This window comes from Plasmodium yoelii, assembly GCF_900002385.2.
Source record: "Plasmodium yoelii strain 17X genome assembly, chromosome: 6".
NCBI classification, from domain to species: domain Eukaryota; phylum Apicomplexa; class Aconoidasida; order Haemosporida; family Plasmodiidae; genus Plasmodium; species Plasmodium yoelii.
Genome location: NC_036178.2, coordinates 613,190 through 636,892, shown reverse-complemented (window position 1 = coordinate 636,892; position 23,703 = coordinate 613,190). Strand labels below are relative to the sequence as shown.

The 23,703-nt window shown below is 22.4% G+C and overlaps 7 protein-coding genes across 7 annotated transcripts; 4 read left to right on the top strand and 3 right to left on the bottom strand.

Moving 5' to 3' along the window:
• Nucleotides 1–1,581: 1,581 nt before the first annotated feature.
• On the top strand, nucleotides 1,582–3,279 carry PY17X_0613400 (uncharacterized protein; the record flags this gene model as incomplete). Its single annotated transcript, XM_725266.1, has 2 exons — nucleotides 1,582–1,647; nucleotides 2,071–3,279. The coding sequence occupies 2 exons, from the start codon at nucleotides 1,582–1,584 to the stop codon at nucleotides 3,277–3,279; spliced, it is 1,275 nt and encodes a 424-aa protein (XP_730359.1).
• A 1,168-nt stretch (nucleotides 3,280–4,447) lies between these two features.
• On the bottom strand, nucleotides 4,448–6,427 carry PY17X_0613300 (uncharacterized protein; the record flags this gene model as incomplete). Its single annotated transcript, XM_725267.3, has 1 exon — nucleotides 4,448–6,427. One exon carries the CDS (start codon nucleotides 6,425–6,427, stop codon nucleotides 4,448–4,450), a length of 1,980 nt encoding a protein of 659 aa, XP_730360.3.
• Nucleotides 6,428–8,787: 2,360 nt separating this feature from the next.
• Nucleotides 8,788–9,768, top strand: PY17X_0613200 (conserved Plasmodium protein, unknown function; the record flags this gene model as incomplete). The annotated part of the gene is made up of 3 exons (XM_022955378.1): nucleotides 8,788–8,847; nucleotides 8,997–9,242; nucleotides 9,352–9,768. 3 exons carry the CDS (start codon nucleotides 8,788–8,790, stop codon nucleotides 9,766–9,768), a joined length of 723 nt encoding a protein of 240 aa, XP_022813166.1.
• A 360-nt stretch (nucleotides 9,769–10,128) lies between these two features.
• On the bottom strand, nucleotides 10,129–11,619 carry PY17X_0613100 (peripheral plastid protein 1, putative; the record flags this gene model as incomplete). The annotated part of the gene is made up of 1 exon (XM_722605.1): nucleotides 10,129–11,619. One exon carries the CDS (start codon nucleotides 11,617–11,619, stop codon nucleotides 10,129–10,131), a length of 1,491 nt encoding a protein of 496 aa, XP_727698.1.
• A 1,209-nt stretch (nucleotides 11,620–12,828) lies between these two features.
• Nucleotides 12,829–13,713, top strand: PY17X_0613000 (glutathione peroxidase-like thioredoxin peroxidase, putative; the record flags this gene model as incomplete). The annotated part of the gene is made up of 3 exons (XM_022955377.1): nucleotides 12,829–13,116; nucleotides 13,237–13,407; nucleotides 13,570–13,713. 3 exons carry the CDS (start codon nucleotides 12,829–12,831, stop codon nucleotides 13,711–13,713), a joined length of 603 nt encoding a protein of 200 aa, XP_022813165.1.
• Nucleotides 13,714–16,181: 2,468 nt separating this feature from the next.
• Nucleotides 16,182–20,570, top strand: PY17X_0612900 (P-type ATPase HAD superfamily, subfamily IC; the record flags this gene model as incomplete). Its single annotated transcript, XM_719111.3, has 1 exon — nucleotides 16,182–20,570. One exon carries the CDS (start codon nucleotides 16,182–16,184, stop codon nucleotides 20,568–20,570), a length of 4,389 nt encoding a protein of 1,462 aa, XP_724204.3.
• Nucleotides 20,571–21,999: 1,429 nt separating this feature from the next.
• Nucleotides 22,000–23,345, bottom strand: PY17X_0612800 (polyubiquitin, putative; the record flags this gene model as incomplete). The annotated part of the gene is made up of 2 exons (XM_022955376.2): nucleotides 22,000–22,637; nucleotides 23,318–23,345. The coding sequence occupies 2 exons, from the start codon at nucleotides 23,343–23,345 to the stop codon at nucleotides 22,000–22,002; spliced, it is 666 nt and encodes a 221-aa protein (XP_022813164.1).
• Between the last annotated feature and the right edge of the window lie 358 nt (nucleotides 23,346–23,703).

Genomic DNA, 23,703 nt, shown 5'->3' with positions numbered 1-23,703 from the left:
TATATATATGTGATAAAATATACTATTTAAAATAAAATTATATGTTTATATTAAAAAATTATTTTTAAAACAAATTAAACAATAGTTTTGAATAAAAGACTTAAATGATTTTGTTCGAATGTTAAGTTTGGAGTGTGTTAATAAAAAAGTAGCTATTTTATATCCATATTATTTATCCAGCGAAAAAAAAAAAAAAAAAAAAAAAAGGTAAATTCATTTAGTATTAAAAAAATATTATAATATATATATTAACAAGCAATATTATTTTAAGGAAATATAGATATGTATGTGTGTGCATATTATCCCTTATTATTTCCCACATGATGAAATGGGAAAATGTTGAACATACAATTATAGTCACAAATTAGTAACAATATAAAATAGAAAGACCTGTTTAAAATTATTTATATACATAAGCTGATTGACATTGAAAGGCTGTAACACTAATACTAATATTTGAAAGTATTTAATGGAAAAAAAAAATATAAATTATAATTACATGTCAAAATAAAAACATTACAACATATTCTCACATTATCAACCTTTTTATTTTTATTTGACATGTAATTGTAATTTATATATATGTTTTTTCCATTAAGGCTTTAAAAGATTTAATTATTATCCTCTCATTTGTAAAACACATACATATATTACATACATATATATGTACATATATATATACATAACAGAGTTGAAAAAAATTCCATTTAAATTATATTTTTTATAAAGACAAAAAAATATTCACAAAACTGATATATTGTAAAAAATGTTTATACAAATATTTTACAAACAGTATAGTGAGGAAAAGGAAAAAAATATTATATATAGGGGGAGTAGTAAGAATAAAATTTTTTTTAATTTGAAACTAAAAAAATAAAAAGTATTTTATATCTTTTCCTTATATAAAAAATTTGTAATATTTTATTAAATATTTCAATATTATTTTTATTAAATATAATCCCCTTTTTTTTTATATAGAATTATAACATTATAAAAATAAAGGAATATTAGTTGTATCCCCGAAGGGCTATACAAAATATATGTACATGTACATATTATATATGTGCGTGGATTTGTTTGCATAATTATTTATTATAAATATAGATAAAGGGGCTTTTACAAATTCAGTTGGATACATACATATATACCCACTCATATTATTTTATTATATATTATACATATATAATACGGGATATATTTAAAAAAAATATATCAAACTGTTAAATAATTAATATAACATATACATAAAATATATGTACTTTTACATATCATATTACATTGCATAATTTATCTACGCAATTTAATTTTTAAGTAGCACATAATAAATATTGCATATATATAATTAAATAAAAAAGGAAAAGAGAAAAATAGCAAAAAAAATAATAAAAAAATATACCAAATATAATCATGTTAATTAATTAATATATATATAGAGAGAGAAAGAAAATTAAAAAAATAATAAATGTGAATTAAAATAATTATAATTAAGTGGATAAATAAAATATATATTATTGTATTATATTGTAAACAATAATTAAAATTTGAAGAAACTGTAAAAAATTAAAAAAAAATTAATTAAAAATGTTTTTCTCTTCGGGTTTTCCATTTGACTCTATGGGCGGACAACAACCCCGTAGAAAAAGAGAAGTAAGTTACAAAGAAAAAAAAAAATGTTATCTCAAAATTTTTTATCAAACTAATACATGTATATATATTTACCCATTTCATATACACTATATAAATTTATTTCTACTATTAAACTATTAGAGAAATTGTTTCTCCGTTTTCTTCGTTTTTTTTTTTTTTTTTTTTTTTTTTATATTCGTATACTTATTACATTTTATTATGCATCTTTATGTGTGCTAAGAGAATGGTCATCATCATACATATATACAATGTGCATATAGACATATGTGCATGCAGATATGTACATTGTATATGTGATGGTTTGCTGTGCTGGCTAGTTGGGGCTCTTTGAAATGCTTCACTCTCTTTTTGTAAAAAAAGTGATAACTTTATATTTACCTCTCATTTTTCCACTTCATCTTATTGGGTCATTTCCATTTTTAGGTAAACAATTCCAAATATTATGAATCTTTGAATTTAAAAAAAAATTGCACAACTGAGGAAGTAAAAAAAGCATATAGAAAATTAGCTATCATTCATCATCCAGATAAAGGAGGTGATCCTGAAAAATTTAAGGAAATATCAAGAGCTTATGAAGTTTTATCTGATGAAGAAAAAAGAAAATTATATGATGAATATGGGGAAGAAGGTTTAGAAGGTGGTGAACAACCAACAGATGCAACTGATTTATTTGATTTTATATTAAATGCTGGAAAAGGAAAAAAAAAAAGAGGAGAAGATATAGTTAGTGAAATTAAAGTTACTCTTGAACAATTATATAATGGTGCAACAAAAAAATTAGCAATAAGTAAAGATGTTATTTGTACAAATTGTGAAGGTCATGGTGGTCCTAAAGATGCAAAAGTTGATTGTAAGCAATGTAATGGAAGAGGCACAAAAACATACATGAGATATCATTCAAGTGTTTTACATCAAACTGAAGTAACTTGTAATGGTTGTAGAGGAAAAGGAAAAATATTTAATGAGAAAGATAAATGTGTTAATTGTAAAGGTTTATGTGTTTTAAAAACTAGAAAAATTATAGAAGTGTATATACCAAAAGGTGCTCCAAATAAACATAAAATTATTTTTAATGGAGAAGCAGATGAAAAACCAAATGTAATAACAGGAAATTTAGTTGTTATATTAAATGAAAAACAACATACCACATTTAGAAGAGAAGGTGTTGATCTATTTATGAATTATAAAATATCTTTATATGAATCATTAACAGGTTTTATTGCAGAAATTACACATCTAGATGAAAGAAAAATATTAATTGATTGTACTAATTCTGGGTTTATCAAACATGGAGATATACGAGAAGTTTTAGAAGAAGGTATGCCTACATATAAGGACCCTTTTAAAAAAGGAAATTTATATATTACTTTTGAAGTTGAATATCCTATGGATCTAGTTATTACTAAAGAAAAAAAAGAAGTTCTTAAAATTTTAAAAAAACAAAATGAAGTAGAAAAAAAATATGATATCGAAAATACTGATTGTGAAGTAGTTACATGTAAACCAGTAGATAAAGAATATCTCAAACAGAGACTTACAATGCAACAACAACAACAACAACAAGAAGCATATGATGAAGATGGGCATCAACCTGAAATGGAAGGTGGCCGTGTTGCATGTGCTCAACAATAAAATGATTTTCAAAATATCTACTCTTATTTTCCTTTTCCATATATTTTTATGGAATTAATACAGAAAAAAAAAATATATCTCAGATAAATCATAACGAACTATTGGGAATACATATAGACACATCTATATTTTCAAGATATATATAACTGTTTTTTTTTTTAATAGGATAAATTTACAACCTTATCAAATAATAAATCAAGGAATAATATGTACATCATATATTAATATATTCCATTTTAAGCTATTGTATGAACAAACAAAAATTAAATACATATAGAATCGACACAGCTCCAATATCATTGCACATTTGAAAATGTTTCACATGTATATATATAACATATATATATACATACATACTACCAAATTGTTGCATAAAAATATGCATAATATATAACGGAGGAGTGACATATGACTAGTTATCAAAAATGTTTATTTTAAAAAAAAAAAAAAATATATATTAAATTAACCATTACCCCTAAAAAGTAACATAATAAATATAGCATGAAAACGGAAATATATTTATGGGTGTATGAAATGCTAACATAACAATATAATTTTGTATTATGTCGAATAAAAAAAAAAAAAAAAAAAAAATACTTATATATATAGAGGAGATGCTTGTGGGAAAATATAATATATTAAAAAAATTAAGTCCCTTTTATTTTCATTTCATTTTTTTTTTCCTCTTTTTTTTGGGTTTTTGCATAGATTTTAATTTTGTGACATTTAGGGCTAAATAAAATAAATGTATATATATGTTGTTCCTAATTGCATACACATATTTTATGCATTTATATTTTATTTCATTTTTTATTTTTTATTTATACAACTATTATGACATTTGTATATACATACATATATATATATGTATCTATACATGTGTGCATTGTAAACTTTTAAAAGAACACATTTTAATTTAATATTGACAGTATTCAAATACTTCTTATTTTAGAAGACGGTCATCGATACATTTTCGAAAATAATCGTATAAGCACCCATTTTGGGGTATACACTGTTTATAGTATAAGTTGAAAAAAAAAAAAAAAAATAATAAAGTTAAAAATGTAAAGAAAAATTATACACATGCAAAAATTCAATTTCAAAATTGGTTAGCTCATTTTCATCAAATAATCGCCTATTTCGTTAGTCGTTTTTTTTTCCCCCCCCTTTAAAATGATTCCTTTTTTTCCTTATTTTCTTTATTTTTGGGGTTTTTTTTTTTTTTTTTTTTTTTGTTTGTTTTTTCCTCAACAACAAAATTGCATCCAGGAGGCATATTGGATTTTGGCTTAAGAGGTCTTGCCATAATTCCTAAGCCGTTTAAAGAAGTTTTAGCAGTAGATCCTGGTGCTTTATAGATTCCAACTTTTTTAGAATCGATTCCTAATTGTTTATTAATATATTTTTGTAATTCTGAATTTGGATTTATTGAAGTATCAATAGGTTGAGATTTGATTTTATTAAATGGCAAAATAATAACATTATATAATTCATCAAAATCAAGTTTACTAACAATTAATCCATTATATTTAAAAATTTTTATATTATTATCTACTCTTAATCTAGGATGTGTAGTAGCTGTTAAAAAATGATTATCATCATTAAAAAATTCACATATAACAGCACATGATGATTTCGTTTTTGTAATTTCTTTTTTATTTATTGTATTCCATATAGATATATCACCACTTAAATTACCAAATCCACCAGTTAATAACAATTTTTCATTATTATTTAATTTAAGAGTATTAAATTTATGTTTACCATATGAATGTATTATATTTCCATTTTTATCATGTAAAACAATATCTGCTGGTATTTCACCTTTACATACATAAAATTTATTTTGGTTATATGACCATATAGTATCATATATTAAACCTTTATTTGTCATTATATTAACATCTTTTATTTTAATTGTATCTATAAAATATAAATTACTTGATCCATAATAAGATTGTTTTTCTTTATCTACTTGTGTATGAATTTGTAATAATAATGATGTACCGTTTTTATTCCATTTTAATTTTATTTCATCAGAATTAAAAAAATTTTTTGAATATATATGTTTATTTAAATTATCTAAGTTAAATATTTTAAATACTGAAGAATTTCCTTTAGTTCCTCTTTCATAAGTAGCTAAAAAAACCCTTCGTTTATTTGTATTTCCATTATTATTTTCGCTATTTTCTGTAATATACTGTTCTGGTGATACTTCAAAAAATTCGATATGATCTAACTTGAGTTTATCCGATATAACATTAAAATTATTATCTTTATATATATATATTTGATTATTTATTAAACATAAGCAATTTGATTCACTTTCGGTCCATTTAAAAAATGGCCAATTGCTATTACTATAACTATTTAAGCCCATTTCATATACTAAAGATTCGTTATATACTATTTCGTCTTTTTTTGGAGAATCATTATAATTGTTTATATGTTCATTTTGTTCATTAACATTATTTTGTTCCGGATTTTCTGTTTCTTTGATATCTTTTTTTTTTTTTTTTTTTTTATTATTTTTTCCGTTATTAATTTTGTATATATATAAATTTTTGTTTGATATATCAGGCTTGTATTGGCAATGTAAAACAATATGAGAATCTCGAGGACTTGTAATAATTCTCTTTATCTGTGTTTTGGTTTTTATATAACTAACATATTCATTCGTTTTTATATCAATTATTTCTGCAACATTTAAATTGTTTTTTCTAACGAGTATTATTTTTTTATAATCACGAGTACAAGTAGCTAGTTCCACACCTTCATATTCTCTGTATATACTAATACCTCTATTAATTAAATAATCATTATTAAATTTGTTACTTGATTTTTTTAAAGACGTATTATTATTTATAACATCATTTTGACTACTCACATTTTGACCATTTCCATTTTGGCTACTCACATTTTGACCATTTCCATTTTGGCTACTTACATTTTGACCATTTACATTTTGACCATTTCCATTTTGACCATTTACATTTTGGCTACTTACATTTTCACTTCGCTTGATTTCTTCTTCAATATCAGATATTATAGTTTTGCTAAATTCGGCATTATATTCATATATAGTAACTTTATTTTTGCTAATTGCTAAAAAATATAAATTATCGTTGGCTTCAATACTTCGTGACATTTTGTTACATCTCTTAACTTATTTTTTTTTTTTAACTTTCATAATATTTTCCACACCTTTTTTTTTATGGTTATATCTATACAATTTTTATAATATTCAGCTGTTTGTGCATTAATATTTTTTAACCCTATTTGTATTTTTATTTATATTTGTATTTTTATTTATATTTTTATTTTTATTTGTATTTTTATTTATATTTCTATTTACAATTTCTATATTGTTTGTTTGATCTATTTGTTCAAGGCTTAATTAACAGATTTATGCCCTTTTCATCACTTAATATTTTTTTTTTTTAAATTATACCTTAGTAGTATTATACTTAATTTTTAATAAAATGTTTACCTTATTAATATAAGTTTTCCAACAATGTGTGTTATAATTATTTTTATTCATAAAAATAACATATAACACAATTTTATAACTATTTATCTAAATAATATATTTCTTATTTGTTTTTATAAAAAACATTTGAAATAACGTATTATTTAATATATTCATTCTCAAAATATTTAATGATCATATTTTATTTTTTTTAAATCATTGTAATAATTTTATCATTTTTATCCTTAAAATTTTATTTGTATAAAATATTATTTTTCAGAATATTATTTCCCATATTTTTTTGTTTTTATTATATATGTATTATGCATATATTATTGCATTAATATTTTTACTTTTTATTATTTAATTTTTATCCCAATTGAGCACGAGTTTAATATTAAATTAATTTTTTTATTTTTCCAAAAATATTATTTTTTTACCAATACCCATACAACATTTTTGTATTTCCTTTTCCTCAAAAAACCAAGTACTATACATTGATTGGTTTAGTTAATTACAAACAATTAGAATAAAAAAATAAATATGCATAATATACATATAAATACAATAGTAATAACCTTGAATTTTTAAGAGTTCTATAAAACGTTAATTATTAACATGACTAGCCATTTAATACTAATAAAAGTGAAAAAGCTATTTAATAATAATATGTTCAGGTGTTCATATAAATTTATATTTTTCGATGTTGCTATTATAGGCCCTTAATTGGCACCTAAATTGAGCCAACAATGTTGCACATATATAATCATTTTATCACATACAACAAAAATATATTATCATAAAAAAATATATATAAATAAATAGTGCAAAACAAATGCTTCTATAATTGCTAAAAGTGTGTATATATAACCAAAATATATTATGTTTTTTTAAAAATTCATATAAATTTTATTTCATATGACCTTTTTCGTTTTTCTCTCATTTTTATGTTTTAAATTGCACAATTATAGGGAAAATCACAGACAGCTAGCTAAATATATTTTTTTTTTTTTCCTGCAAAAATGGCTCATTCGAAACAAATATACGTCTACACAAGCCCACATATTGGGACTTAAATAAAAAGCCATATAAAACATTAGTTCATTAAACTATTATTCTGTCATATTTTTATATTATTTTCTTATATTTGAAATTGATAGATGGTCCCATTTAATAATAAAAAATAAAAATAGACGAAATAAAATAAGCATATAAAATGGGAAAAATATATGACTTGTTCATGTATTTTTTCTCTTTTAATTAATTTTGTTAAATATTACATGTACAAAAAGAGTATTAAATAATAGCTGATATTTATTAAAGTATATATAGTATGTGTGTATTCACTATATTAAAATCAATGGTTTATAAAAATATAATTATATTCTTATAAAATAATTTAAAACGTGATAAATTATTAAAAAAAAAATGGTTCTCCTTTTTTCTGAACATTAATAATAATTTATATTTAACCATATACTTATTTATATTCTCTTTATAGTTCTATAAAAATGCACACACAAGTGTTATTTATATTCAAAAAATCTATAAAATAAATATGAAACAATAATTTTTATTTATGTATATAATTAATAAGGATAAAACAGCAATATGAGTTATTTGCTCTCTTTTTTCTTTTTTTATTTTTTCTAATTCTGCAGACAGATGATATTTTATAAATTTTTGCACTATTATAGTAAAATATTTTTATCTCTTTCTTTTTCTTGTTAGGACATGTATATTATTGTGTAAATATGTGTAAAATATATTTTTGCAAAAAATAAGAAAAAAAAATATAATAAATTTATACCTATTATTCAAAAGGTTTCATTCTCTTAAATAACTAAAGAGAGAAACTTCACACATATATTATACAATAATATATTTCTTTATCTGTCTTATAATAATATATTATTGTATAAATATATGTGTGTAGTTTTAAGAAACAGGGGAATTATATATAATGTATATATACCATTTTTATGATATTTAAGTATAACTATTTTTTATCATTTTGTATTATCCACACGAAGAAAAATATGAATATTTCATTATGGATCAGCGTTTTATTTTTTTGGATATTTGCTTACTCGGAGATTGTATAAAAAAAATAAAAAAAAAAAAAAAAAAAAAAAATATAGCACATAATAGTAACATATTCGAATAGTGCTATATTAGTAGGTAGAAAAAAAATATGTCTTTTGCCATTTTATGTAAACTCAATTTATGTATTTTTATATTCTTATAGGAAAAAATAACACCAATGACAATAATTCACAGAAACACTAAAAAAGAGGTCATGCTAAAATCATGGTTTCATTTAATAAAAGAATCCATGGATTTAATTAAAAAGATGTATAATATAAAAGATACAGATTTAGATGAAAAAGATTTAATAATATGGTCTAGTGGAAAAATAATGAATAAAAAACTTTTCAAATTACAAACTTTTAGGGAAGACTCGAATTATATATATTTGTTCCTGTCTACTAAGGTCGGTTCCATATAAATTGGGGTTATACTCCAAAGATATTTGCATCGCATATTTATTTGGGACGTTTTTATTTGATACGTTTTTATTTTCGTTACTTTTTGTCGGTCAGATCACAGAGGAGCACTGTCTTACCAGGGAAAATATCTACAATCAGATAATTGGAAAAATACAAAAATACAAAAATATAGTTACAAAATATTTTCAGGGAATTGATAATAATGAGAATCCAGAATGGGGATCTATGCAAGAATTATTAACATTATTAATAAAATCTAAAGAGTTAAGAAATCTTTTAATAGACATAAAAAGAGAAGATAAAATTGAATCAGCTCGACAAAAAATTCTTCAACTAGTTCAGGAAAATAAAAATTATGTAATATTTTTTGATATATTAAAAAGAAATAGAATCATTTATAATATACTTGCTAATGCAAATCATTGGAAAATATTTGTAAATTCTAATTTTTATAACATCAAAGAATTAATAAATTTATATTACCCTAATCAGGATGACAGTTATTTATAAGTGCAATTCAGATAAAACATATTATGCATAATAATATGCTGACAATTCAGTTGAGAATAAAATTGTAAAATCTAAAATATATGTTGAAAAAGTTTACTCAAATAATATAAGAATTATAGCTTTATAATTAAAAAAACAAAAAAAATGATAGAGCATATACGCATGTTATGTGAATATAAAAATTGTGAGAAGAAAAAGAAGATGTATTTATTATATGTGTTAATTAGCATATAACTATTCAAAACATTTGTAAAAAAAAAAAAAAAAATAACTCTAAATAGCAAAGTTAAATATAAAGTTAGAGTGATCATGATTGAGATATATTTATGTGTTCTACTTTATCCATATTTAATGTATTTCTTAAAAATTTAACGAAAAAGAAAGTCCGAGATTACCAAAAGGAAGAGCTTTAACGAATCCATACGATCCCAATAGATGCATAGAATCATCTGGAATACAATTTAATTTTATATTGAATTTTTTTTTAAGATATTGCGTTGATATATTTAAATTTGTATCGGGTATCCTATAAGCAATAGAACAATAAAAAGGAGAATATTTTTCATTTGACCCATCAATAGATGATTCTAATTGTTCTTGTAATACTTCTATTTGCTTTTGTTGATTATCTATTATTTTTAAAATATTTTCATAATGTTCATTTTTTTCAATATTTTTATAAATTTTTTTTTTTTTTTTTTTTGTTAGATCTTGTGAAAAATTTTTAAGATAGTCTATAATTTTTTTAATAGCATTTTGATATTTATCAATAGATATGTCATAATTAAAATTGATTAGTATGTTACTTTTTTTTTCTTTTATATTGTCATATATAGTAAAAATATATTTATTTGGTTGTAAATTATTTAACTCTTTTTCATAAGAAATAAAAATATTATTTATATTATTATAGAAAGATATATAATCTATATTATTGGTTTGTTTAGAAATTGTATCTTTAATATCATTTAAAGCTTTTAATTTTAAAAATTGTAATTTTAAATTTAATATGTGTAATAAATGTTCTTCAATTATATTTAACATTTTTACAAAATATTTATAGTTAGCTAAATAATATTCATTTTTAGTATCTTCATAATGCATTTTTTCTATTTCATTAATATATGTAATTTTTTTATAATTTTTTTCAAATTCTTTAAAAATATATTCAAAAAACATTTTGAAATCATTATCTTTTTCTATAAATTTGGTTTTATAAAAAAATATATTATTTAATAACTTTATCATTTTATCCATAACATTTTTTAAATGCTCTGTATATTTTTGGACATTTTTAAGAGCGTCTTTGGGGTTTTTATTTAATTCTAACACGATTTCAGGATATCCCTCAATTTTATTACGCCTATCATCATTTTCGCCTCCTTTATCTGTTTCCCCTCCTTTTTCTGTTTCATTTTTGCCTCTTTTTTCCGTTTCAATTTTCCCCGAATTTCCAGGTTTGCTCTTTTCATTTATTCCATCTTTCTGAACATTTCCTTTTGGAATAGCAGTCTGGTTGCTAATAAGAGAGACATTTTTTTTTTTTTTTTCATCATTTTGTTTTTTAAATATTGAAAAAATGGAGCAAAGCTTGTAACGATTCAGTTTGTAACTCTGCAATTTGTAATGCTTCAATTTATAGTTTATTCGTTTTCTTTTTTTCCAATTATTAATATAAAAATATTTATTTATACTATTTTTTTGCCAAGCATTATAATTGTATGCATGTTTTCCCCCTTTAATATAATTTAACTTTTTTGAATTTATCAAAATATTACATGTACATATAGCTAATAATATTAATAAAAGGGGTAATGTATTTAAGACGGTTTTGCTAACAACTAATTTCATTTTTTTTTTTTTTTTTTTTTTTAAAGGCTACTCTTATTTTTATTTATTTTCAAAAAAAGTAAAATAAAATAAATGAGACAATGCCAAGCATACGCATCATTTCCTTAATACTATGTTTTTTTTTATTTTTTTTGTGTGTATAAAAATTTAACACAAATTAAGGAAAGTATATAAATATGATCATATTGTGATGTTGATATATATTGGAGGTAGCCATAAATCCTTAAACACTATTTTCAAAAAAAAAAAAAAAAAAATTATGATTAATCTATAGCATTATTAATTCTTATAAATTTATTATTATATATATTATAAAATAGTGTGATATTTATTTGTTATATTATTTTTTTTCGTATAGATTTTTCAATTTTTTCCCACACTTCAAAATTCATGTCAATAACACAATTTTTAAGGAGCGCTCACAAAAAAGAAAGCACAAAAAAGAAAACAGAAAAAGAAAGCAGAAAAAAGAAAGCAGAAAAAAGAAAACAGAAAAATGCATGAATATGTTATGTCATGTTATGCTACATTAAAAATAATTTGGCCATTTATATGTTCATAATTTTAAGGCCCAATTTTTATTTTTTACTACATTTTTTTTTCTAACCCTTATATGACATTGCTCGGGGGTGAGGAGAAAAAGGAAAAAGGAAAAAAATATAAAACGATTTCAAAATAATTATTAATTATTTTATCATAATTATTAATTATTTTATCATAATATTAATTTATTTTATCGTAATTATTAATTTATTTTATCATAGTTATGGTTTTTGTTTTATATCATCATCCACTAGTTATTTTTATTATATACTACAATCTTTTACTTGAATAATTTGAGAATCATAAAATCTGACAAAATTTTAAATATATTCTAATTAAAATAAAATTATGTCTTTAAATAACGTTACAATAATGTGAATTTTATATTTCCTATATAACAGTTTTAACATTATACTGTTTTTTTTTTTTTTTTTTTTTTTTTTTTTTTTTTTTTTTTTTTTTTTTTTTATGATCTTCATTAGATAAGTAAAAAAGAGAATTTCCTTTTTCATTATTATATGTTGAAAAAAAAAAAAAGTAAAATATATTAATAACTTTCCCTTTTAAAAAGCTCACAACAATACTGGATATACAACAATATTGGATATACAATAATAAATTTGTTCTGAAATAAAATAAATTATTATTTCTTTAAGAGTTGGAACAATGCGAATATTATTAATACTTAAATTGAGTATATTATTTTTATTTGTCAGTGTAAATTTTATCACAATGTTTTCTTATTTTAAAAAAATAACTGTAATGAAAAATGAGTTAAAGCCTTCTATATATGACTATAATGTGAAATCGCTAGATGGAACAAATATATCTATGTCAAAATATAAAAACAAAGTTTTGATTATTTTTAATTCCGCATCAAAATGTGGCTTAACTAAAAATCATATTAACCAATTTAATGAATTATATGATAAATTTAATCATAAAGGATTAGAAGTTAGTAATTACATTTTATATTTATAAATTTACCAAACCAGTTTTGTGCAAACACACACACATTATATCTCTAATAAATAATATGATACATGAAAAATATCTAATTTTGTTCCTTTTCAGATTCTAGGATTTCCTACATACCAATTTTTTAGTCAAGAATATAAACAAAGTTGTGATATTAGCCAATTTAATCAAGAAAAAAAAATAAAATATCATGTATTTGCTCCTATTGAAGTGAATGGAACCAATACTCACGAGCTTTTTAAATATCTTAAGTTTAACTGTGATGAGGTTAGTTATTTATATAGTATATTATTAATGTGTGTGCATTTTAAAAAAATTAATAACGAAAAATATAAAATAAGCAAATTTATTTCTTTTATTCGTACACTTATCAAACAATGCCTCTTATAAATTTATTTTATTTTTTTAATTCATATTTTCCTTTTCCAGATGCATGATGAAAATGGTGTATTAGATAACATTGGATGGAACTTTGGAAAATTTTTAGTAGATAGAAATGGAAATGTAATTAAATATGTTTCCCCCAAAATTAGCCCATCAAATATGGAAAAAGATATTATCGAATTATTATAAATTATTAACCTTAATTTTTATTTATAAACAAATATTATTATCATCTTTTTACTTTCTGTTCTTTCACCGAATTGAATAAATTAGCAAATTGATTAGAGGCATAGATTTACGCACATATAAGCATAATGCTATTCTATCATCATCATCATATATATATATATATAGATAATATTGGATTTGATAAAATAAACATAAAATAAAAATGCTCAAAAAAAATCAATTATTTCATTTTATACTATTCCTATGTTTTTGTCCTATATATCAAATGTGTTATATAAAATAAACATTGAAACGTTTTATTTTGTGCATTATTTTAATATATATATATTTTTTTTTTTTATGTGGAAATTTAGTTCGATATTTACTCACAAACACCATAATATATTAATTTTCTACAATAAATGTATGTTACTTTTTATTGATAAAAACATGTATTTTTTTTAAATCATTTTCAAAGGTAAAAGAAAATAAAAAATTATCATAAATTATCATAAATTATCATAAAATTGTCATAAAATTGTCATAAAATTGTCATAAAATTGTCATAAAATTGTCATAAAATTGTCATAAAATTGTCATAAAATTATCATAAAATTATCACAAATTATCGAAAAGGAAAAATCATTAATATTTTTTTTTCCAGACGATTTTTTTTATTTAAAAAAGTAAATATATATAATAGCTAGCTGGAACAAAAAAAAAAAAAAAAAAAAATAATTCATTCCTACTTTCGTGTTGCATACAATTTTTCTTATTTTAAGGTTTTATTATATACATTATAATATTTTATCGATTCGATGTTTTAATATGTTAACTTATTTTTCGGCATCCCGTTTTTTTTTTACTTATAACAGTTTTTTTATATTACAACATAAATAATGTCTACACTAGTTTGATTGGTAATGTTTATACAATGTTTATATAATGTTTATATAATGTTTTATATTGTGGAAATTTAATTTTTTTTAATAACAAAAAAGGATAAAAATAAATATAATTTTTCTATAATTATACATGTTAAAAATTTTCCATAAATAATATAATAAAAAACATTTCTATAAATTTGGGAAAAAAAAACGCATATTCTATTATATAGGTAGGTATATTATATATATATCATATAATATCATGGATATGTTAATAAAAAAAGTCGTAATAACAAACTACAATAAAACATAAAAAAATGTATAATACACTTACTAATAATAGAATATTTGGGAAAAATTGCATGTAGTAATCTCATATATTATTATGCATATATAAAAATGGAAAAAATATATTAAATATATATGTATACATATATTTAATATGCTGCAATAATTTTTAATATTTTTTTTATGCTAAATTTAATAGCTTTTTCTATACCCAATAGAGAAACTTATTAGCATATATAAAAATTAATTTTCTTTCCCTGTTCTATATTTTCTTTTTATTGCTTCGATGTAGCAACGTTAAAATAGCAATTCTGATAATTTCCGAATTTTTTTTTTTTTTTTTTCTTTTTAATGTAACATTATTAAACTCTTTTGTTTTAAAAAAGAATAGTGTTAATCGAAAATATATTTGTTATATATATATATATATATTATTATTTATTATAGATATTTGTAGTAACACGTTTATATGAATATGAGATAGTATATATTCATATAATTTCCAGTAATTTTATATATTTATTTATTCATTTTAAATATACATAAAAAAATAAATAGTTATTGATAACTTAGAGAATATAAAAAAAAAAAAAAAAAAAAAAAAAAAAGAAAGAAAGAAAGAAAGGACTCTAAACATGTTTAACCTGATTATATATCTTTCTACATGATTAAATATTTTTATAAAAAAAAAGTGAATTACATTTTATTCGACTTTGTTTATTACTTCTTATATAATATAGTATGTATGTATAGTATGTATATATATATATACTAATTTGTGAAAATAATTAAATTTTATGTATAAATAACTCAAACATACAATGTTACTATAGCTACATTTTATATTTGCTTTAAATAAGTCAAATTTATCAACTATTTTTTTTTTTTTTTTTTCTCTCACAAATGTGGCGATTTTATAAATTAAAAATTAAAAAAAATTTATATATGTAAAATTATTATAAAAAAAGTTGTCTTATATTATTTTTTATTCATGATATATATAAATTATGTATTGTCATCATTCAATCATATCAAAATACATCCAAATATATATATAGTTCTACATGTATAGATATGGATATGTATAGTTCTACATGTATAGATATGGATATATACAGTTCTACGATTTTATACTACACTTATTGAAAGATAAAATCATATTTTCCATTTCACACCCAAATAAAGACTACATTATATATTTATTTTTCACACAATTTACAATAAGTGAAAAAAAAAAAAAAAAAATTTTGTGATAGTGCTTTTTTTTAGTTTTTATGTTTGGTTCAAATAACATTCCGTTTTGATAAAAACGTTATGAGTTCAGAAAAGCAAAGCGTGATTCCAAACCGCGCAAATATAAAAGGGGAAGTTAATAACAACCCAAACAATCAAATAAATGATGTATCAAATTCTCCTATAAATAATAATTCAAGCATCGTTGAAAATGGCCAAGATACAGTTGAAACAAATAAAAATAGTGTAAATACAAATATACAAAATGACAAAATCGGAGAAAAAAATGTTAATGAACATTCTATGCCACAGAAAAGAAGACCAACAGAGAGGGAGAGAAGAACACAACGAATCGAAAAAGCCAAAACTGAAAAAGTAGATGCAGGTAGAAGAAGAGGAGAAAGGGATAGAGCAGAAAATAAAAAAGAAGAAAATAAAAAAGAAGAAAATAAAAAAGAAGAAAATAAAAAAGAAGAAAATAAAAAAGAAGAAAATAAAAAAGAAGAAAATAAAAAAGAAGAAAATAAAAAAGAAGAAAATAAAGGAGAGGAAAATAAAGGAGAGGAAAATAAAGGCGAAGAAAAGAAAGGCGAAGAAAAGAAAGGCGAAGAAAAGAAAGGCGAAGAAAAGAAAGGCGAAGAAATGGATAAAAAAGCTGAAAAAGTAGATGCTGAAAAAGTAGATGCTGAAAAGAAAGAAGAAGAAAATAAAGGAGAAGAAAATAAAGGAGAAGAAATGGATAAAAGTGAGAAGGTAGATGCTGAAAAGAAAGGGGATGAACAGAAAGGAGATGAAAAGAAAGGAGATGAAAAGAAAGGAGATGAAAAGAAAGGAGATGAAGGAGGTAAAAATGAGAAGGAAGACGGTGAGGAGACAGACAATAAAGAGATGTTGGGCAAAGCAAAGCTAGAGGAAGAAAATCAATTAGTAGAATCAAATGTTGAAAAAGAAGAAGGATATCGTAACCATTATGCATCTGAAAGTATTGAAAATTTATGTAAAGAATTTGATTTAGCAGATGTAAATACAGGGTTGAATTTTGAACAAGTCAAAATAAATAGAGAAAGATATGGAGAAAATCATATTGAAAAAGATTCAATAACTCCAATATGGTTAATATTTTTATCACAATATTATAGTCCCGTTGTTATGTTGTTATTAATTGCAGCATTGGCTAGTCTTGCATTAAATGAAGTAGTAGAGGGAATATCAATAATTACTATTGTTACGTTAAACGCTTGTTTAGCTACATATATGGAAAAATCATCAGGAGATGCCATAGCAAAATTAGCTGAAATGGCATCACCACAATGTACAGTATTAAGAAATGGCCAAAAAATGATTATACCATCTCGTGATGTTGTTGTAGGAGATGTTGTTGTAATAACAGCCGGTGATTCTATATCTGCAGATTTAAGATTAATAGAAGTTATAGAATTAAAAACTAACGAAAGTTTATTAACAGGAGAATCAGAAGATATTAAAAAATCGTTAGTTCCAACAGATTATACAACACCTTTTTGTACAAACTTATGTTTTGCTACTACATCTGTAACAAATGGATGTGGTAAAGGTATTGTTATATCGACAGGACTAAATACACAAGTTGGAAAAATAGCATCTCAATTAAAAAAATCAAGTGAAGGAAGTAAATTAACACCATTACAAGTATCTTTAAATAGATTAGGAGGATTAATAGGGTTAATTGCTATTATAGTTCTTATGTTTATTATAACACTTGCTATTTTAATTAATTATAGAGATCCAGCACATGCAGATAAAGATCCACTTTTGGTAATAATAATTATTGGTGTTGGTTTTGCAGTATCATCTGTACCCGAAGGTTTGCCTATGGTGGTTACTATTACATTATCTGCTGGTGCAAAAGATATGGTACGAAAAAATGCAAATGTTAGAAAATTACCAGCTGTTGAAACATTAGGATGTTGTTCAGTTATATGTTCTGATAAAACTGGTACTTTAACAGAAGGTAAAATGACAGCAATTAATATTGTTACGTTTTGTAAAAATTCAAAATTACATGATAAAAATGAATTAACAAAAACTTATGATTTTTATCCAACTAAAGGATTTGATCCATCTGGTGGTATTTTTGATTCATTAGAGTTAACAAGTGAAATTAAAAAAAAAATAGTTTTAGCAAAAAATAAAAATATATCTTATGATTCAATCTTAAAAAATTATGGTAATCCCGAAAATAAAAATTTAAATGTATATAAAACAAGATCATTAATGTTAGCTGCTTATTTAAATTCATATGATACTACATTATCAAAAAATTTAAAAACTGGAAAATGGGAAATCCAAGGTAACATGAGTGAAGGACCCATAGTAGTTGCTGCAGCAAAAGCAGGATATAACATTTTTAATGATTCTGAAAATGATTCTGAAAATTATCTTAAAAAATTTAAAAGATTAGAAGATTTAGAAATAACATTTAATTCGTCAAGAAAAATGAAAGTCATATTTTATAAGCTTATTGAAAATAATAAATTTGAAAATATAAATTTGAAAAATCATCAAAAAAATGTTACATACACACATATAGCATTTATAAAAGGAGCACCAGATAAACTTATAGATATAAGCACAAATTTATTAAAAGAAACACAAGAAGAAATTCAAGTTTCTTGGGATAAACAAATTAATGAAAATGAAAAATTAATTTTAACTAATAAAAATATTGAATTATCACAAAAAGCATTAAGAGTTTTAGCTGTATGTATTAAACCCTTAACAGATAAACAAATAGAACAATTAAGAACATATGAAGATGCAGATGAGAGATTACAATTTATTAAAACTGATGAACAAGGTGGATTTATCCCATTAGGTTATATTGCATCTTTTGATCCACCAAGATCGGGAGTTAAGGAAGCAATACAAACTTGTAGAAATGCTCAAGTTAAAGTTATTATGATTACAGGAGACCAAAAAACAACAGCTATTGCTATTGGTAAGTTAATTGGCTTAATTAATAATAAAAAATCGGAAGATGAGATAAGAGACAATGAGCAGCATGGTGTAGATAATAATGGCAGTAGTAGTAGTAATGGCGACATGATTCAGGCCATAGAGTGTTCAGAATTGCATATTAATAAGAACCCAAATGAACCCATTTTACCAGATGATGAGTTAGATAAATTTGTTGACAATATTTTAATATATTCTCGAGCCCAACCAGAAGATAAAATAACTATTGTACAATCTTTAAAAAGAAAAGGATATTTAGTAGCTATGACTGGAGATGGTGTTAATGACGCACCTGCTTTAAAAGCAGCAGATATTGGAGTAGCTATGGGAATTAACGGAACAGAAGTTGCTAAAGGTGCATCTGAAATGATTCTAATTGATGATAATTTTTGTACAGTTGTTAGTGCTATAGATGTAGGAAGAACCATATATTCTAACATTCAAAAATTTGTTTGCTTTTTACTTGGAACAAATATTGGAGAAATCTTATATTTATCTATTTCTATAATTACACAAATGCCATTTCCTTTAGAAGCATTGCAAATATTATTTTTGAACTTAATGACTGATGGATGTCCAGCTGTTGCTTTATCAAGAGAACCACCAAATGCTGATAATATGAAAACTCCACCTCGACCTAAAAAACAACCAATAATGACAAAAAAATGGTGGTTATATGGAATTATACCACATACAATTTTTGAAGCTATATGTGTTTTATTATCATTAGCCTTTTCATTATATATATGTACAGGAAGTTACACATTAAATGATATACATAATTCATGTAAAACTGTTAATATCCAAAATGCTTCTAACCCATCAGAATCTTTTGAATATAAATATTTTTGTAGTACATATGAATATAGAGTTTCACCAGATTATATTGGTTGGATAACAAATCTTAATTTTTGGGATCCAAGAGAAAATAAGCCAGTAACATTTTGGGGAGCAGCGAAAGGAAAAATCAAAAATATTACACCCACACATGAATCAATACATCAAGATATAAGAATAATTATGCAAGATGGTTGTTTAGGAAATTTAGAAGAAGATGAATATGGTTGGTGTAAACCACCAAGTAATGTAACTGCTCAAAGTAATGATGAACATATTAATGGTACATTTAATAAACATTTTGAAGATATATCATCAAAAGGATCAAAACGAGGTAGAACTATTGCCTTTATATCAGCAGTTTGGTGTGAAATGCTTAGAGCATATACTGTAAGAAGTTGGGAACCATTTTATAAAGTTTTTAATAGAAATATGTGGATGCATTTGGCTTGTAGTATATCAGCTACTATGACATTTTTAGCTACATGTATTCCAGGTATCACAGCAATCTTAAATACAACATGCTTATTGTGGTGGCAATATTTATTTGGCATATTTTGGGCTATGGTTAATCTTATTTTAGACGAAATAATCCCAAAAGTTATATACAGAAGAAAATATATGTCAATAAAAAATTAGACTAACAATGTTGTACCGTCATTTTTTATTTCTTAATACACTATATGTTCAAATGAAAATTAAATAAATATCCAAAGATAAAACAAAAGTAATCAAGAACAATTCACACTACTCTTTATCCACACACCTTTTTTATCATTAATAAGATCATACACCAAATTTCATATCAAACTTGGTTTGTATATTGAATTTCGCCTTATTTAATTTCGCCTTATTTAATTTCGCCTATTTAATTTCGCCTTATTTAATTTTGCCTATTTAATTTTGCCTATTTAATTTTGCCTCATTTAATTAATTTTATTTTGTTGCTTTATTCCATTTTTATTTGGCATTACGAGAAACAAATATCATTTTTTACACAAAATTAATGATGAAATTATTAATAAATATGCATTGAAAATATATTAAAACACAATATTGACTATTTGAACACAGTGATTTATATTTCTTACATATGCATATAATTTTTATTTATTTTCACATAACAATTTGATATGATATTTCTTGAGAAAAATAATTACATGTGCAAATATTTTTTACTATATTATATTTTTATAATAAATAATTTCTCTATAAAATAAAAAACCGATTACACACATGTATGTAATATTATATATTTGCACAATATATGATATTTTTTATTTATTTACATTGTATATATAATAAGTTTATATTTTTAATGAAATATGTATGAATTTTTTTACAAGGAACTTTTAAAAAATTATAAAAAAATATATAAAATAAAAATAAAAATATAAAATAAAAATATAAATATAAAATAAAAATTTACTTGTTAAAGCAGGATATATAATTTTATCAATATATTTATTCTAAATATTATATATATATTCCCTGCATTTTTTATATGAAATAAAATTTATCATATTCCATCTTGTAGACATGAAAAGCAAAATTATATTATTTTGCAAAACATTCCGTTTTCATGAAATATAACAAATTGGGATATATCTGAAAAGAAAATTATGCTTAAAATTTTGGAGGGTATATAAATTATCACATAATAAAATTAAATTTGACTACTTAATAAGTTTGATATTTCAAAAAGGGAATATATACATGCATATACATATACACGTATATTTACTTATAAAATGGAACTGAAATATAAGAAATTATATTTCTATGAAATCATAAAAAACATATAATATATTCAAATTCAAAAAAAAAAAGATATAAACGCAATATAGTATAGCACATATAATATACGAAAAACTATAAATATTTTAACAGCACATGCCAAATAAAAAGGTCAATGTTTTAAAAAAAAAAATAAATGCATAATAAACTATATGTGCATACAACACAAACTTTTAAATTTTTTTTATAAAAAATTTAATTAAGTTGCATAATTACGTAATATTTTTTATACTACACATAAAAAAAAATAAAATGATATGATACCAAATGATTAGCAACCTCCTCTTAATCTTAAAACTAGATGTAAGGTTGATTCTTTTTGAATGTTATAGTCAGATAGTGTTCTACCATCTTCTAATTGTTTCCCAGCAAAAATTAATCTTTGTTGGTCAGGAGGAATTCCTTCTTTATCTTGAATTTTAGCTTTAACATTTTCAATAGTATCGGATGGTTCTACATCAAGAGTTATAGTCTTTCCAGTTAATGTTTTTACAAAAATCTGCATACCTCCTCTTAATCTTAAAACTAAATGTAAAGTTGATTCTTTTTGAATATTATAATCAGATAGTGTTCTACCATCTTCTAATTGTTTCCCAGCAAAAATTAATCTTTGTTGATCAGGAGGGATTCCTTCTTTATCTTGAATTTTAGCTTTAACATTTTCAATAGTATCGGATGGTTCTACATCAAGAGTTATGGTTTTTCCAGTTAATGTTTTTACAAAAATCTGCATACCTCCTCTTAATCTTAAAACTAAATGTAAAGTTGATTCTTTTTGAATATTATAATCAGATAGTGTTCTACCATCTTCTAATTGTTTCCCAGCAAAAATTAATCTTTGTTGGTCAGGAGGAATTCCCTCTTTATCTTGGATTTTAGCTTTAACATTTTCAATAGTATCGGATGGTTCTACATCAAGAGTTATGGTTTTTCCAGTTAATGTTTTTACAAAAATCTGCATACCTCCTCTTAATCTTAAAACTAAATGTAAAGTTGATTCTTTTTGAATATTATAATCAGATAGTGTTCTACCATCTTCTAATTGTTTCCCAGCAAAAATTAATCTTTGTTGATCAGGAGGAATTCCTTCTTTATCTTGAATTTTAGCTTTAACATTTTCAATAGTATCAGATGGCTCTACATCAAGAGTTATAGTTTTTCCTGAAAAAAAAAAATTATTATGTGTATAAATTTGCTTATAAAAATGTATACATTCGATAATATGCTATTTGTGATAAGCAATCTCGATTTATGAAATAACAGTTTCATGTATTTGAAACATTATATATGTGTAATAATATAGGGGTGAAATTGTTTTTTTAAATAATAATTTATGGTTAGTAATGGAAAATTAATACATAATGGCAATTTCGTTCACGATAAGAGAGCAAATAAACAATTATTTAAATTGCATACAACAGTAAGTATACATATATACATAAAAATCACAATAATTCAATATGTAATGAACATATAAATATTGATGCGTGTTTTATTACACATATATAATTGTATCAATAAAAAATAAGTTTATATTATACGTATAAGAAATATATACATAATTAGCAAGATGTTATTAGCTAATTTACCTGTTAATGTTTTCACAAAAATTTGCATTTTTGGTAAAGGTATAGTCTATATAATAAATTCCGTGTATCAAATTTGATAAAGAATATAAATGTTTTGTTTATTTATTAAAAAAGCAATGCTTATAATATAGAGGAAGTTACTAAATATATATGTAAATGGTATTTGATTTAACAAAGCGTATAAAAAATATTTAGCAAAATGTATGAAATATTTTTTTAGTTAAATTAAAATAATTTTTGGAGTTATTTCGATTTTAATATAAAATTTTTAACGTATATTTCCCTTATAATTTTATATAAAAATAAAAAAAAAAATAAATAAGAATTTATTTTTTCGCTACTTTAAATTATATAATTTATGTACAAAAAAAGTATTTCTTAGTTTT